We start from the raw sequence: 14,783 nt of genomic DNA on the forward strand, positions 1-14,783 counted from the left end.
AATTATACATTTTTATTATGTTAAATTAATTAAACTATCACATTTTTATTTATGACCCAGTCAGACAGCTAGGGGAAACTACACAACCGTAGACATATTTACGTAGATTCCACATTCGATCGCTCCAGACGCTCCAGACACGTCCGAGCGTCCGCCATCTTGGAACGGTCAGTCAGCATGTCGTCACTTACGGTAAGATTCAGTGATGCCACAAAATTGTAATGCGTAGACAGCTTCTTGTTCTTAAATTCCCGAAGAAATGGGATTCACATGTGAGAATGTGTTGGTTTTTGTTTTTTATGTCTTAGCTCAATATTACAGTTTGTTATACTATGGTAACGTTTTAATGTAGTGTTAGCTGATGCCTTCATTTTGTTGTATTGTGTTAGTTTAGCAAAGTCATCTGCTGAAGTCTATTTCAAATATAGATATTCGTACATGCGTCGGTTGTAGACGCGCAGTCAACTCCCTCTCGAGTGTTCACGGACCGGCTTTGACCCTTCCAATATGGCGGATGGACACAACAGTCTGCTCAAGGTCGGTTATCGCGATATTCCTCGAGGTTTCCGGTGTTGTGAATGTGTCTGGTAAAGATGGCGGTCAGCATCCGAGGCCGTCCTATCCGAAGTATACGGATGCGAGGTGAGATTAAACTGACTCTGCTCGGCCGCTTGACAGATGCTTCAGGATAATATGATGCAGTCTTCTTCAGCTACACTTGCCCCAAGCGTCCTTTTCTCAGTGTCTCATTTTGTCTTACATAAACAGGTCGAAATGACAGTGGGGAGGAAAATGTACCGCTCGATCTCACAAGAGGTAAGTCAGATGAACCTAGTGAACTCTCCACCTAGACAGCATTTCTGGGCATCATAGATTTAGTTGGAATGTCAGCCTCGTGCTTCCCAAACCCGCCTATGATGCCCAGAAAATTCTTGCTGCGCTAGATTTTGAGGCACAGCCTTAAACCAAGACAACAAACAACACATACAAGCATATACAGTACAAATACACTGTATAAAATACTTAAATATAGATAAAAACAGATGGCGTTAGATGTTTCTAATGTTTTTATTATTATATAAAGGTTGTATGATATGTTCTATATCTCTTATTCATGTCCAGCATTGCAGGACTGTAGGGTCCAAAGGGTGTAGAGAGCAAAACACGGTGTGCTGCAGAAAGCACGCAGAACTCACTTTTATATTATGCGTAAGCTGAAGTCATTTATTGCAATAATTCTACTGAATTAATTCTGTATTTTATTGGCTAACAATTTATGTAGTTAACATTTAACATGAACTAACAATGGGAATGCTTCTAAAGCATTTATTATTCTCTAAGTTAATGTTAATTTCAACATTCAAAGTTGTATCTGTCAATATTATTTAATGAACCTGAGATAAAGTGCTGAACAGTGAACTAATGTATTGCTGTTAGTTAATGTGTAACTATTGTTAAAAGGACCTTGTTGTAAACTGTTACCGTTTATTGTATTAATTCTGGTGGATTAATTCAGAAATAATTAGGCATTATTATTTTGATTTGAGTTTATGCATGAACTAATTTGAACTAAAAGGACCTTATTGTAAAGTGTTACCTTTTTATTTTATTCTGGTGAACTGATTCAGAATTAAATCTGCATTGTTATTGTTTTATCTTCTGCTGTAGTAAAGCATTATCAGCAGTGAGATTCATAAACCTATCAAGTTGATAGTCTGTCGATTCAAAATTGAGCTGTCAATCATCCCTGTGATTGACACTTTATAGATCATGCTGCTTCTGGTTTCTCACCGTACAGCTCAACGGACAAATCAAAATCTTAGTTTGAAATGTCACAGCTCATTGTGTACATATATTGTTTTTTTATGTATTTATTGTGCACGCAATATCAGAGTTTTTATTTAGTAATAAGATTGATATAGATCTGTTTTATACAGTGTGCCTCTTTCAAAGCACCATTGTTTGTGTTCATATTTTATAGTAAATAAATACTAAATATTTAATACTAAATACATATATCAAACTTACTTTGGTATTTCTTGTGATTTTAGTATTTTTTGTAGGGGAAAGCAGCTAATTGTCTATTGCTGGCTCATGATTGTGTGCTGTCTTTGCTGATAGATTAACCCTGGGGCTGTTTTTCCCATATGACCTCTGTGTGGAAGGCCTTTTCTGGATGAAGCCCCACTTCCGGGGGATAAGTTGTTAGTGCTAAACTGGCTAGCTTTTTTTTAGCTTGCTCCAAAAAAGTTTGCCTCAGTTTCTGAGCTGAATCTAACAGTAAAAATCCAGTTGTTGTATTCCAGCAACACTGCACTGTCTGTTGGTTTCCATTATAAATACCTGCTGACATGCACTACCATTGAAATGTTTGGTGTTTTTTGAACGTAGTCTCTTATGCTCTCCAAGGGTGCATTTGTTTAATAAAAATACAGTAAAAATATTAATATTATGAAATATTATTATAAAATTGTAAATAACTTTTCTATTTTAAAGTCCCCCTGTGGTGAAAATCAAGTTTTTAGTGTTGTTCAGATGTCTAGCTGGTGTTTTTAATATGCTTTAAGACAAACCATGTGCAAATTCATAAGTCAGCACCACTGCTGAGTATTTTCTTTTTAAAACAGCTGTAAACCAAAGACAGTCTCAAACCTGCCGTTTGAAATCGCTGGTGTTTCTGACATCACAAACTACCTTGTAACCAATCACGTCAACGTCCCAGCAGGCTTTAGCATATCATTAACTGACCGCTCAAGGGAGTCTCAAAAGAAGGTTATCCCGGTATATTTTTCTGTTGATATGAAAAATCTGGTAGACTTAGCAATATGGCGGGTACATGATGCATATTATGATGTTATGATGAACTTCATCATGCATAACATCAGCAACACATTATTAGCTGTTTGATAATGTAGTCAAGCAAAACGCTAGTCATATTAATTACCGCTATGTGTCCGACGTTGTAAAAAAGCCACCATTGTGTAGCGTTTACCTCAGTAAGTTGACCGAGTGGATCTCGTCTGAGCTTGTGCGATTGAGTGAAGGCGGGGCTAATTATCATATTCATAGATCCGTGTATATTAAATGAGGCAAGGCTGTGTAGAATCTCATTTAAGCTATTTTAAGACATTAAGAATTTTTTTTCATAGGAAATAAACGTTTAAATATGTAATTTTTGTGATCAAAGATGAGTTTTAAGGGATAAAATTATTGACTACAGGGGGATTTTAATATGACAAAATGTAGTTTATTCCATTGATGGAAAAGCTGAATTTTCAGCAGCCATTACTCCAGTCTGTACAAAGTACAAAACAGAGTTCAAATTTATTTGAAATCAAAATCTTTATTTATGTCTTTACTGTCACTTTTGATCAATTTAAAGCATCCTTACTGAATTAAAAGGTTAATTTCTTTTAAAAAATCTTAATGACCCCAAACTTTTGAATGGTGGTCTACCTGTATTAGATAAGACCTGATCTTCACTGTTTTTGGCAACAGTCAGGGAGTCTCTCTGTGATTGGTGATATTGTTTTGTTTTGGTACAGATGACTGAACATGTATCCTCCTGACTGACTGCTGGGGAAATAAGTCCTAAAGAGTACTGTGTTATTAGTGTCTTTTAGATAGTTACTTTTACACTATAGAAAAGAATAATCGTCAATTTATTGTACTACTAAACTAGTGTAAGAGAAAAATCAACCACTTTTTTGGGGATTTTGGATTTTGGCTGAAAAGAAATATTAAGAGTGAGAGTAAAATATTTGAATCACTATGAATGGTGGTCACTGGTTCTTTTTAAAAATCTGGTTTGGTGCAGTTTACTGGGCACTTAATGCATGCCACAAGACTTCCTTACTAAACTGATTAGAGGGTGTTATTTATGAGAAGCTGTTCATTTGTGAGATGACAGGAAGTCCAACTATGTTTAGCAGACACACCAGGACCCATTTTAACATGCTTGTCTGGTGAATATTTGAATCTTATTTTTTGTGTGTGTGTGCTTTAGTTTCTAATGTTACCATACAGCATTTGATTCCATCCCAGAAAGCAATTCTCTGCTTGCTGCGGTTGTAGCACACCAATAATAGAAATGGTGCGGATTACTTTTATCTTGCTGTTCCAGGCGGAGCGTAATGTTCTGTGTGTTCCCATCCCTGTCTCCCTGATGACCTCACAACTCACAGCTCTTCTGTCATCTTTTCTTCCAGACCCTTCTGAGAACATGCGAGAGATCCTCCAGAATGTGGCCAAACAACAAGGAGTCTCGAACATGCGCAAACTTGGCCACCTGAACAACTTTATCAAGGTTTGTCATCTCAAAAGTGGATCAGTAGTTTCAGTGAAACAGGGAATGCTGGGATAAATGTTGTTAAAGTTAGTGTTTTTTATAGGTCAGTCGGCAGTTAGCATCATGCTCGTTCCCTTGACAGAAACCCTAAAGGATTTTCCCATAGGCTTTTGGATAATCCCAAAAAATAAGTTCTGTGATCAACACTATATATATATATATATAATATATATTTATAAAATGTAGATAAAGTTATTGACCTCTAAGTAACTAGTCGGTTTTTGGAAAACTATTTGAAAATCTATATCTGATGCATAGCAGCCAGTCCATTCTGGTACATCTGTTAAGTATTACAACACAGAAGTCCTGCATGTGAATGCTTACCGGTGTTTGGTGAAATGGAGTAAACAGAGTACTTTATGGCTTCCGTCAGTCGAGGCCTGAGGGCTTTTCTGCCCCACACTTACAGGATCTGGCCTAAAATAAAAGGATCTGAGCAGACCTGAACAATTAAGCAAATTTTAGATGCTCTCAAAGCCTTATACTGCTGAAATACTATATCTGGGTTGGTTTTGCATTTGAACATATTCACAGTAAGGACCTGTCCGTGTTTTGTGGTTTGCAGCCAAAACAAGCTGCACATTTGCTTGCCAGCATAATAAAGGGCTTAAGAAGAGACCGTAATACTTTAAATGGCTCTTTGGCATTACTATTACTATTACTTTGTGTTTTTTGCCATCCCATGGGTGTAGAATCTATTATCTTGTTTCCAGTTGACCTGTCACAGGTGGCACTGACTGCAGAAAAGGTCAAACAATGTTTTTTTTTTTTACCACATATTTGATTACCTTTACTGGAATTGTCTCATATTTACTGATCCAGCTGATGAATTATCAGTTCATTGTCAACACTGTCATATTTCAGCAAGCAATCATGAGCTCATTCAGTCTGACAGGTTTTATCAAGTCAACCATGCTATCAGTTGTACAAATCACCTGCGGATGGAAAAAAAAAACACATGCCCTCCAACTCTCCAGCATGATCTTGTTTTTGCTCTGTGTGAAATACCTTGCAGTGTTGGAGCAATACTTGAGTACAAGTAGAGTCATCAATGTCTCTATTTGTTGCCAAGCAAAATAAATAAATGCTTATTTATGTCTCCAATACAGCTGCTCTGCAATGTCGGGCACTCTGAGGAAAAGTTCGGCTTTACCTATGACGAAATTATCATATGGTGAGTCATAGAGAAAAAAAAAAAACATTATTACATTAAAGTTGGGATCAAAGGTGTTGTGTTTATCTGATTTGAGTGTTTGTTTGTTATTTTATTTAAATTATAATAATACAAAAATATTGTTTAAAAGTATGATTTTTTTTTTTTTTTTTTTTTAAGAAATTAATACTTTTATTCAGCAAAGAATATAAGTTATTTTAATTGTAATCATGGCTTGACATTAACTGTTTTGATCAGCAGCCACTCTAGCTAATGGTTTTCCAAAGTTACTAGCCACTTAGCATTTTCACTGGCCGCAATTTTTACGTAGAGACCATGAGGAAAAACTGCCATAGAGATATTTTTAATATTATCTCATAATTTGGCAGCAGGTATATTAGGCTGCTGTCACTTTAAGACCTGATACACGGATCCATTATACACATGCGTTTCATTTCTCAACTGTTTATGTTCACTTAAAACGTAACTGACTGTGTTTACGTGAAAACTCGTATTTGACTGTTAAAGCGCAATAAGCAGTGAAAGAGAACTGAATATTTTACTGAGAGGCGGCTTTATATGTGCGCACTTGTGAGTGCAAAATCTGCTGGAATGAGTAAAATTATGCGCAAAACGTGCAACCCCATGCCGAAATTCAAGCCCGGCTGTAACACCAACAATATTAAAGGTGCCATTGAACGTTTTTTTTACAAGATGTAATATAAGTCTAAGGTGTCCCCTGAATGTGTCTGTGAAGTTTCAGCTCAAAATACCCCACAGATTTTTTTAAATTAATTTTTTTAACTGCCTATTTTGGGGCATCATTAACTATGCACCGATTCAGGCTGCGGCCCCTTTAAATCTCTCGCTCCCTGCCCATCAAGCTCGCGACTCTATAATACAGTGCATTTACAAAGTTCACACAGCTAATATAACCCTCAAATGGATCTTTACAAGATGTTCGTCATGTATGCTGCATGCATGCTTCGGTTCATGTGAATATAGTATTTATTTGGATGTTTGATTTTGATTCTGAACGAGTTTGATAGTGCTCCATGGTTAAAGCTAACATTACACACTGTTGGAGAGATTTATAAAGAATGAAGTTGTGTTTATGAATTATACAGACTACAAGTGTTTAATAATGAAAATAGTGACTGCTCTTGTCTCCGTGAATACAGTAAGAAACGATGGTAACTTTAACCAACAGTAGCCTACATTAGCAACATGCTAACGAAACATTTAGAAAGACAATTTACAAATATCACTAAAAATATCATGATATCATGGATCATGTCAGTTATTATTGCTCCATCTGCCATTTTTCGCTGTTGTTATTGCTTGCTTACCTAGTCTGATGATTCAGCTGTGCACAGATCCAGACGTTAATACTGCCTTCTCTTGTCTAATGCCTTTCATAATGTTGGGATCATGGGCTGGCATATGCAAATATTGGGGCGTACACCCCGACTGTTACGTAACAGTCAGTGTTATGTTGAGATTCGCCTGTTCTTCGGACGTCTTTTAAACAAATGAGATTTATATAAGGAGGAAACAATGGAATTTGAAACTCAGTGTATGTCTTTTCCATGTACTGAACTCTTGTTATTCAACTATGCCGACGTAAATTCAATTTTTATTTCTAGGGCACCTTTAATCTGGAGCAAATGAAACAAGTGAGTGAGGGGAGGTGGGTTTGTGTGTCAACTCGCTGTCAGAGAGATAAGAGAGCGAGAAAGTGAAGCTGGTATCATGTATCTATTCTTTGAAAAATGAGTATTGGAAGCGTTTCAGATATTTCAGTATCGATATGTATCGAAAAATCAATATTTTTGACAACACTACATTGCACTTAGTTTATTATTCCAGAATTCAGATGCCTTTTTAAAAGACTACAATTGAAAAATGTATATATTATATATAAAATTCCATCCGCCAAAGTGGCTAGTAGAAGTGACCGCGTTACACGCCACTGCTGAAAGCTACCCGCATTTGGCAGGTTGGCGGGTGTTAATGTCAAGCCCTGATTGTTGTCATATTTCAGAGTATTACTGTTTAAACTTTAATAAATGCAAGATTGATGTGCATGAGACTTTTTTTTTTTTTTTTTTTAAGAAAAACATTAAATCTTTTAATCTCAACTTTTGAATGGTAGTGTATAAAATCAAGCCAATAATTTTTCTTAATAAACATTCCTGTGCATGATTAATTGGGAGATGCTAGATTTGTTTTCATAATTTTTCTTTTAAATGAAATAACTTTGTCCACCTCTGAAATAACACCTCTGAATCACCAAGTCTGCCTGAGCAGAATAAATATATAAAACATTATTTTTACTCTGAAATATGTGACATTACTCAAGATTTAAATGCAGTCTCAACATTGACTTTTCGGTTTCTTCGACAGCCTCAGGTTGGCTCTGCTCAATGAGGCTAAGGAGGTACGGGCAGCTGGCTTGCGTTCTCTCCGCTACCTCATCAGAGACAGTAATATCCTTCAGAAAGTACTGCGTCTCCAGGTGGATTACTTGATTGCCAGGTCTGTATAGCTTGTTTTCAAATGACTGTGCGCAGGCCAGTCATTTGAGCAGTTTAGTTCAAGTCTGAGCTAGGGATTGTGGGAGAAGGGCCGTTTCCATCAAAAACAAGACTTGATGCTAATGTATGGTGAGTTGTGGATCATTTCTTGTTAGCATCTCATTCTGTGTGTGTGAGAGAGAGAGGAGTAGTCTTCATCTGAAGAGCTAGTCAAATCCGGTTAAGGTCATTTTGAAGTGTTGTTGCTTTAAGGATGTGCTGTTTCCTCTTTTTGGTTTGTCTCTCTCTCCTGTCTGAACATCCAGCAAGTCAGATCTTGAGTAGGAAAAGGATGTGTTTAGGGTTTGAGGTGCATTTGGTTTGCATAATGTTGACTAGTATAACCTTTTGACCTGCAGGTGCATTGACATCCAGCAGAGTAATGAGGTGGAACGCACTCAAGCTCTCAGATTGGTGAGAAAGGTGAGATCTGATGTTTAGTTGTGTTCATTCCATAATGAAAAAAGGAAAGCTGCCCCCATTTCTTTCTTTTATTTTATACTGAGTTGATATTTGATTTGCTGTCTTCATCTGAATCTTCTGAATTGAACCTATTTCAATCAAAACCTTCTGAATCAGATTATATGCATTATGTTCCACTCAAACAGTAAAATTATGTTCTCACCATGTCCACTGGCCCGTTTGTTTAACGATGTCCAATGTGTTGTTTTTGTCATGGATGGAAGTATTGGTGTAAGTATTTTACAATGATTTTCCAGATGATCACTGTGAACGCCCTGCTCTTCCCAAGCTCAGTCGCAAACTCCCTCATTGCCGTGGGCAACGATGGACCGCAGGAGCGGGACCGTATGGTTCGAGCCTGCATCGCCATTATCTGTGAACTCGGTGGGTTCGCACACTGATTAGAGAGCGCTTTGTAACGTATCAGTCTGTGAACGTAGATGTTGACCTCATGCATGTCCATGTTTGTGCGTACAGCACTGGAGAACCCAGAGATTGTGGCCAAGAGGGGTGGTCTCAGCACCATCCTAAAGAATGTAATCGACTGTCAGCTCAGTCGAATCAATGAGGCTCTGATCACCACCATCCTGCACCTGCTCAATCACCCACATACACGGCAATACGTTCGCTCTGACGTGGAGCTAGAGGTATGGAACTGTCTTCAACAATGAACCCATCAGAAATGTTATTTTATTTTTATTTATTTTTCACTTATTACTATTAATTAAACAATAATCATATTATTATTATTATTGTTAGTGCTGGCAATCGATTAAAAATAATTTTGATTTACTTTTAATTTAATTGAACTTAAAACAATCTTCACATAAACCCATTATAATAAATGTCATATTTACCTTCCTACCTGTCTAACAGGTAGGAAATATACAGAAATTTAAAGGGTTAGTTTACCCAAAAATGAAAATTATGTCATTAATGACTCACCCTCATGTCATTCCAAACCCGTAAGACCTCCGTTCATCTTCGGAACACAGATATTTTAGATTTAGTCCGAGAGCTTTCTGTCTCTCCATTGAAAATGTATGTACGGTATACTGTCCATGTCCAGAAAGATAATAAAAACATCATCAAAGTAGTCCATGTGACATCAGTGGGTTAGTTAGAAGTTTTTGAAGCATCTAAAATACATTTTGGTCCAAAAATAACAAAAACTACGACTTTATTCAGCATTGTCTTCTCTTCCGGGTCTGTTGTATATCCGCTTTCACTCCACAGTGATGCTGCTTCTTCTTCTTCTTTCCTGTTTTACGGCGGTTGGCATCCAGCTTATTGGTGCATTACCGCCCCCTTCTGTTCCGGACTGTGACGCTGATGACGTGTTATGTAGTGCTCCCGAGCTTCGTTTACAGTCTGAGGGAGACGCACGCTGTATTCAAGCTATTCTACATTGTTTGTATTTTGGTATTGCTATATTTTTTAAAATGGTCCGTAGGTGTGCATATCGTGGATGTCCTAATCGCGTCACTCTCCGGAGCAGAAGGGGGCGGTAATGCACCAATAAGCTGGATGCCAACCGCCGTAAAACAGGAAAGAAGAAGCAGCAGCATCACTGTGGAGTGAAAGCGGATATACAACAGACCCGGAAGAGAATACAATGCTGAATAAAGTCGTAGTTTTTGTTATTTTTGGACCAAAATGTATTTTAGATGCTTCAGAAACTTCTAACTAACCCACTGATGTCACATGGACTACTTTGATGATGTTTTTATTACCTTTCTGGACATGGACAGTATACCGTACCTACATTTTCAATGGAGGGTCATTAATGACATAATTTTCATTTTTGGGTGAACTAACCCTTTAATAAAGTTGTCAAAGACTTTACAGTCTTCACTGCATAAATGATAAATTAAATATAGATTAATCCTTATTAAAGCTACAATTTTCTCAGTTACCTTTGTTTTTTGATCAAAATTATTGACAGACATCACAGCAACTGGTTTATTAGGCTTCCGTCACTTTAAGAGCTGCCGCTGCTGAACTTGACGTTGAGCTAACTTGCATCTTATATACTCACAACTCTTTGTTCAAGATGCTATTTAGCTCATATAAGACTGCTTATTCCTTTACTTCTGTTCTTTGTCTTTAATTTATCTTTACAGTTTATATGAATATATGACATTTATGTTTTTTGTAAACTTTGTGAAAACCACTTAAAGGTGCAATATGTAAGATTTTTGCAGTAAAATATCCAAAAACCACTAGGCCAGTGTTTTATATATTGTGTTCACTTGAGTATTTACAATATCCCAAATATTTCCAACTAATTGTAAACCGTGAGAAAATTGCAATTTTAACCAAGGCTCAATTGCGTCATACCCGTTACCCTCGGTTTCCGGTTTTATTTTGTATACTCATACTCATGACCGGAAAAGTGTAAGCTGCGCCGGTGACTGTGGCATAATAAAAGTTCCGCTGCTCGTGAGGCGTGTGTTGTGCAATCGCTCCAGCGGCCTCGTTCAGCTCCAACAACACTCGGTCCTGCTCTGCTTCATACTACAGTAACGTTAATAATCACATCCTTGAACATGATTTCTTCCTGAGTCCTATCCCAATTGTTTCCCCCGGCTGTGATGTGAACATGTCCCAAGATTCCGCGTTCAAACTTGCCGTCATCAAGCTACGCCTTTGTTTTGAATAGGCCTCTAGCTACCTCTAGCGGACAGAAATATTACATATTGCACCTTTTAAAAGATATCCAGTAAAGCTTTACATACTTTTTTTTTTTTTTCAGCAAATCCTTGCACCTTACACAGACTTTCACTACAGACACAATCCAGACACAGCAGAGGGTCAGCAAAAGTGAGTGTGCTGTTTTAAGGTCTTTCATAGTAGAATTTCCCAGTGGAGAAACAAGCATGCAACTTTCATTGGCTGCATGTTTAGATGTGTGATATTTCTCTCTACAGAGAAGACAGGGAGGCTCGATTTCTGGCCAGTAAGATGTCAATTGTTGCTTCGCTTCGCTCTTGGTCAGGTAAACATATCTCAATATCTTTCATAGAATATATCAGACATTCAATAATTATTGCCAGGGCTACATTTTTCACATTGTCTATGCTGCCGTTAGTTTAATTTAAAACTATTGAAAATAAATTAACATGCAAGGAGGAAAACTGTGGGCCCAGTTTTCGATCAATACTTTATTAATGTTGTTTGTGTAACAATGCATATCTTAAGATGAAGCATCTAAAAAGATTACCAAAGAAGCTGGCTTATGCGTGCATGAATATTGTAATACATCATGCATCTCTTTTATGGAATTTCCTCATGAGTGCGCCTCATTGCAGTAGGAGTTTGTTTATTGCTGCTCAGACCGAAACCTGTTGTTTTGTCCCACTGTACCTCCAGGCATCATTAATCTCTGCAAGTCAGGGAACTCTGGAATCCAGTCTCTCATTGGTCTGCTGTGTATACCAAATATGGAAGTGAGGGTATGACAAAGATATAATTATACTGTAAAGCTTGCAGTACACATAGCATGCAAAACAAACCAGTTCCTTTTATTTCAAAAGCTGCAACACTAAGTATGCCGCATAATTAAAAAAATATATATTATTAGTTCTGCATTTAATTGTTTACAGTTTAAAGTCCCTGTAAAGTCATTTTAAAGTATGTGTTCTGAGTTTGTCACACCGCAGAAAAATGTGTTATTAACCACCCAGCCAAATTTGAATGATTAAAAAAATCTGCAAGTAAATGAAATAAGTCATCAAAATCTCGAAAAAATAGGCAGCGCTCTCTGCTCTCAAACGCTGGGGGCGTGTCCGCTGTCGGCGCTGAAACCACACCCACTCGCGAGAGCTGCCATCTCATCAACTGATTTGTCTAATAAGTCAAACTGATGCATATAAACAAAAGAATCACGTTAGAGGGTTACAAATTTTAGTAGTTACTGTGGACTACCTACTAATCATAACATAAGCAAACTCGGCAACTTGCACTCACTGGTGGGCAGGAACTGCCGACTGTTGTCGAGTCGACAAATGACGGCGCCGCGAGATGGGAGGCTGAAGGCCGGGACGGGAGAGACTCTGTCCGGCCCCATATATCATCGGTTATCGGTGGGACGGTAGGAAAGCCGAGGTCTGTTCAGACACATTCACCAAAAACAGCGGATTATCTGTGAATCCCAGCTGTCTGATGAAAGTTTGTAAAACTATCCGGTGTAGAACGATCACTTTAGAATCCTTCATATCATCGTTTTAGGAAACTTAAATAAGGAGACCGAGCATGTTGTATATTATAACAACCATGTAATATGCATTTGCGTGACGAAGGCATTACTAGCTAAATGTGCAAAGGGCTATATAACTGTAATGACACTCGAGATTGAGCGAGTGAACCGCTGTAGAGGCGGCGCCGCGCTCGGTGCGTCATCGACAGTTATATAGTGTTAGGGGAGGGGCTATGCTCGAGGGACTATGTGCGTCATCAGACCCCCGTTTTAGCTCCGCCCAAAAAATCCTGAGCAGAGACTTGGTGAAAAACTGTTTAACGCTCTAACTTCACAATTAAGCATTACACAATTCACAGTCTTTGTAATGTGTTTCAGCAATACATTTGTAACATTTATAAAGTGTTTAGAAAGAATTCTCAGAATTGACTTTACAGGGACTTTAAGTATTTAAAAGCAAAATCAAATTTACATAAAAATAAAAAGTTTTTTTTTTTTAATTGAGCAGATTTGCATTGACATTTGTCTTTGCATTTCCTGTATGTTCTGTAAACAGTTTCAGAATCTTTTTTATTTTTTAATTTATTGATTTTATTTTTTTGTGTACGCACAAGTAAAGACCATTGTTGGTAGAAATTTAGAGTGAGTGAGATCTACACATTTTGCTAAACCTAATAGTTACACAAAGGGTTATTTAGTGTTCTGAGAAATGAATGTATAAAAAATAATGAGATTAAAAATAAGATTAATCACAATTAAATTTTTTGATGCCCAATATTTTTTTTATAGTAAGTAAAAATTATAGTTAAAATATCTATTTATTACTGGTATTTATTATAATAAAAATGATAATAATAATACGCCCTATATGTTATACAATGAGATGTACACATTTGCCACAGTGATTAGTGAAATGACTCATTATTAATGCTAATACTCATTATTACTTTATCACTCTCTATCACTCTCTTCTCAGCGAGGTCTGTTGGAAGTGATGTATGATATATTCAGACTCCCTGTTCCCGTGGTGACACAAGATTTTATAGAAGCTCTTCTCAGTGTGGGTGAGTGCTACCGTTGTCTGCCTGCACTGATTAACATATTAATTTCCAGACATCTATCACATCTGAAGTCAACTCACATTGACAGAAACAATCTCCTGTGTCCCCTTTCCAGACCCCAGTAGGTTTCAAGACAGCTGGAGACTGTCAGATGGCTTTGTAGCATCAGAAGCAAAAATAATACTTCCGCATAGGGCACGCTCCAGGTAAGAGCAGTTGCTGGGCTTAACACTGAAACTGAGCTAACTAATGAAGCCTCAGCAGATCAGCCTTGTATGCATGCAGCTTCAAAGTCTTGACATGTGTTCTTTGTGTCCACCCAGGCCTGATTTGATGGATAACTATCTCGCCTTGCTACTTTCTGCTTTCATCCACTGTGGACTTTTAGAGGTAATATACCATTTAAAATTTAACATCTTGAAGAAAATAGGCTTTTGAAGCAGCAGTTTATTTAAGTACATTATCTATGTAAGCCTTAATTTCTGACATGTAACCCAAAAGGAGTTATTTTGAACAATGTTCATGCTGATCTTTTCCACATAATGAAAGTGACCAGAGACAGTCAAGTTCCAAAATAGATGAAACAAAAAACCCCTGACAGTAGTCCACGTGGCACTATTTTGCAAGACTTCTGAATCCATAATGTTGTTTGTTTTCAGGGCCTGGTTGAAGTGATCACTAGCAGTGATGATAGCATTTCAGTGCGTGCAACCATCCTCTTAGGAGAACTCCTGCATATGGTATTATGCTGAAATGAATGAATGCAGCAGCAAATACAGCTTAACCTTGTACTGTACCTCAAAATGACCTTGAGTTGTCTTCATTTTATTTTCAGGCAAACACCATTCTCCCTCACTCCCATAGTCACCACCTGCACTGCCTGCCCACACTTATGAACATGGCTGCTTCTTTTGACATTCCTCAGGAGAAAAGACTGTGAGTTGGCTGTCTTGTCCTACTTAGCCGACAACACAAATAGCACAGT

General features: G+C 37.5%; 1 protein-coding gene across 2 annotated transcripts in view; it reads left to right on the plus strand.

The window, feature by feature from the left end:
• The first annotated feature begins 468 nt into the window (after window positions 1-468).
• The window catches only part of rictorb (RPTOR independent companion of MTOR, complex 2b), a 36,987-nt gene continuing 22,672 nt past the window's right edge, over window positions 469-14,783 (plus strand). The window contains exons 1-16 of one of the 2 annotated variants that reach the window (XM_048166370.1): window positions 469-642; window positions 769-816; window positions 4,209-4,306; window positions 5,458-5,522; window positions 7,908-8,039; window positions 8,437-8,500; window positions 8,797-8,923; window positions 9,017-9,186; window positions 11,295-11,362; window positions 11,470-11,537; window positions 11,912-11,994; window positions 13,714-13,801; window positions 13,914-14,004; window positions 14,122-14,188; window positions 14,458-14,538; window positions 14,634-14,734. In XM_048166370.1, the coding sequence (XP_048022327.1) occupies window positions 579-642; window positions 769-816; window positions 4,209-4,306; window positions 5,458-5,522; window positions 7,908-8,039; window positions 8,437-8,500; window positions 8,797-8,923; window positions 9,017-9,186; window positions 11,295-11,362; window positions 11,470-11,537; window positions 11,912-11,994; window positions 13,714-13,801; window positions 13,914-14,004; window positions 14,122-14,188; window positions 14,458-14,538; window positions 14,634-14,734 (1,415 nt within the window). In that variant the 5' untranslated portion in view covers window positions 469-578. The remainder of the gene's footprint in view (window positions 643-768; window positions 817-4,208; window positions 4,307-5,457; window positions 5,523-7,907; window positions 8,040-8,436; window positions 8,501-8,796; window positions 8,924-9,016; window positions 9,187-11,294; window positions 11,363-11,469; window positions 11,538-11,911; window positions 11,995-13,713; window positions 13,802-13,913; window positions 14,005-14,121; window positions 14,189-14,457; window positions 14,539-14,633; window positions 14,735-14,783) is intronic. The other variant, XM_048166369.1, reaches the window with a different exon arrangement.

This window comes from Megalobrama amblycephala, linkage group LG18, assembly GCF_018812025.1.
Source record: "Megalobrama amblycephala isolate DHTTF-2021 linkage group LG18, ASM1881202v1, whole genome shotgun sequence".
Classification (NCBI taxonomy): domain Eukaryota; kingdom Metazoa; phylum Chordata; class Actinopteri; order Cypriniformes; family Xenocyprididae; genus Megalobrama; species Megalobrama amblycephala.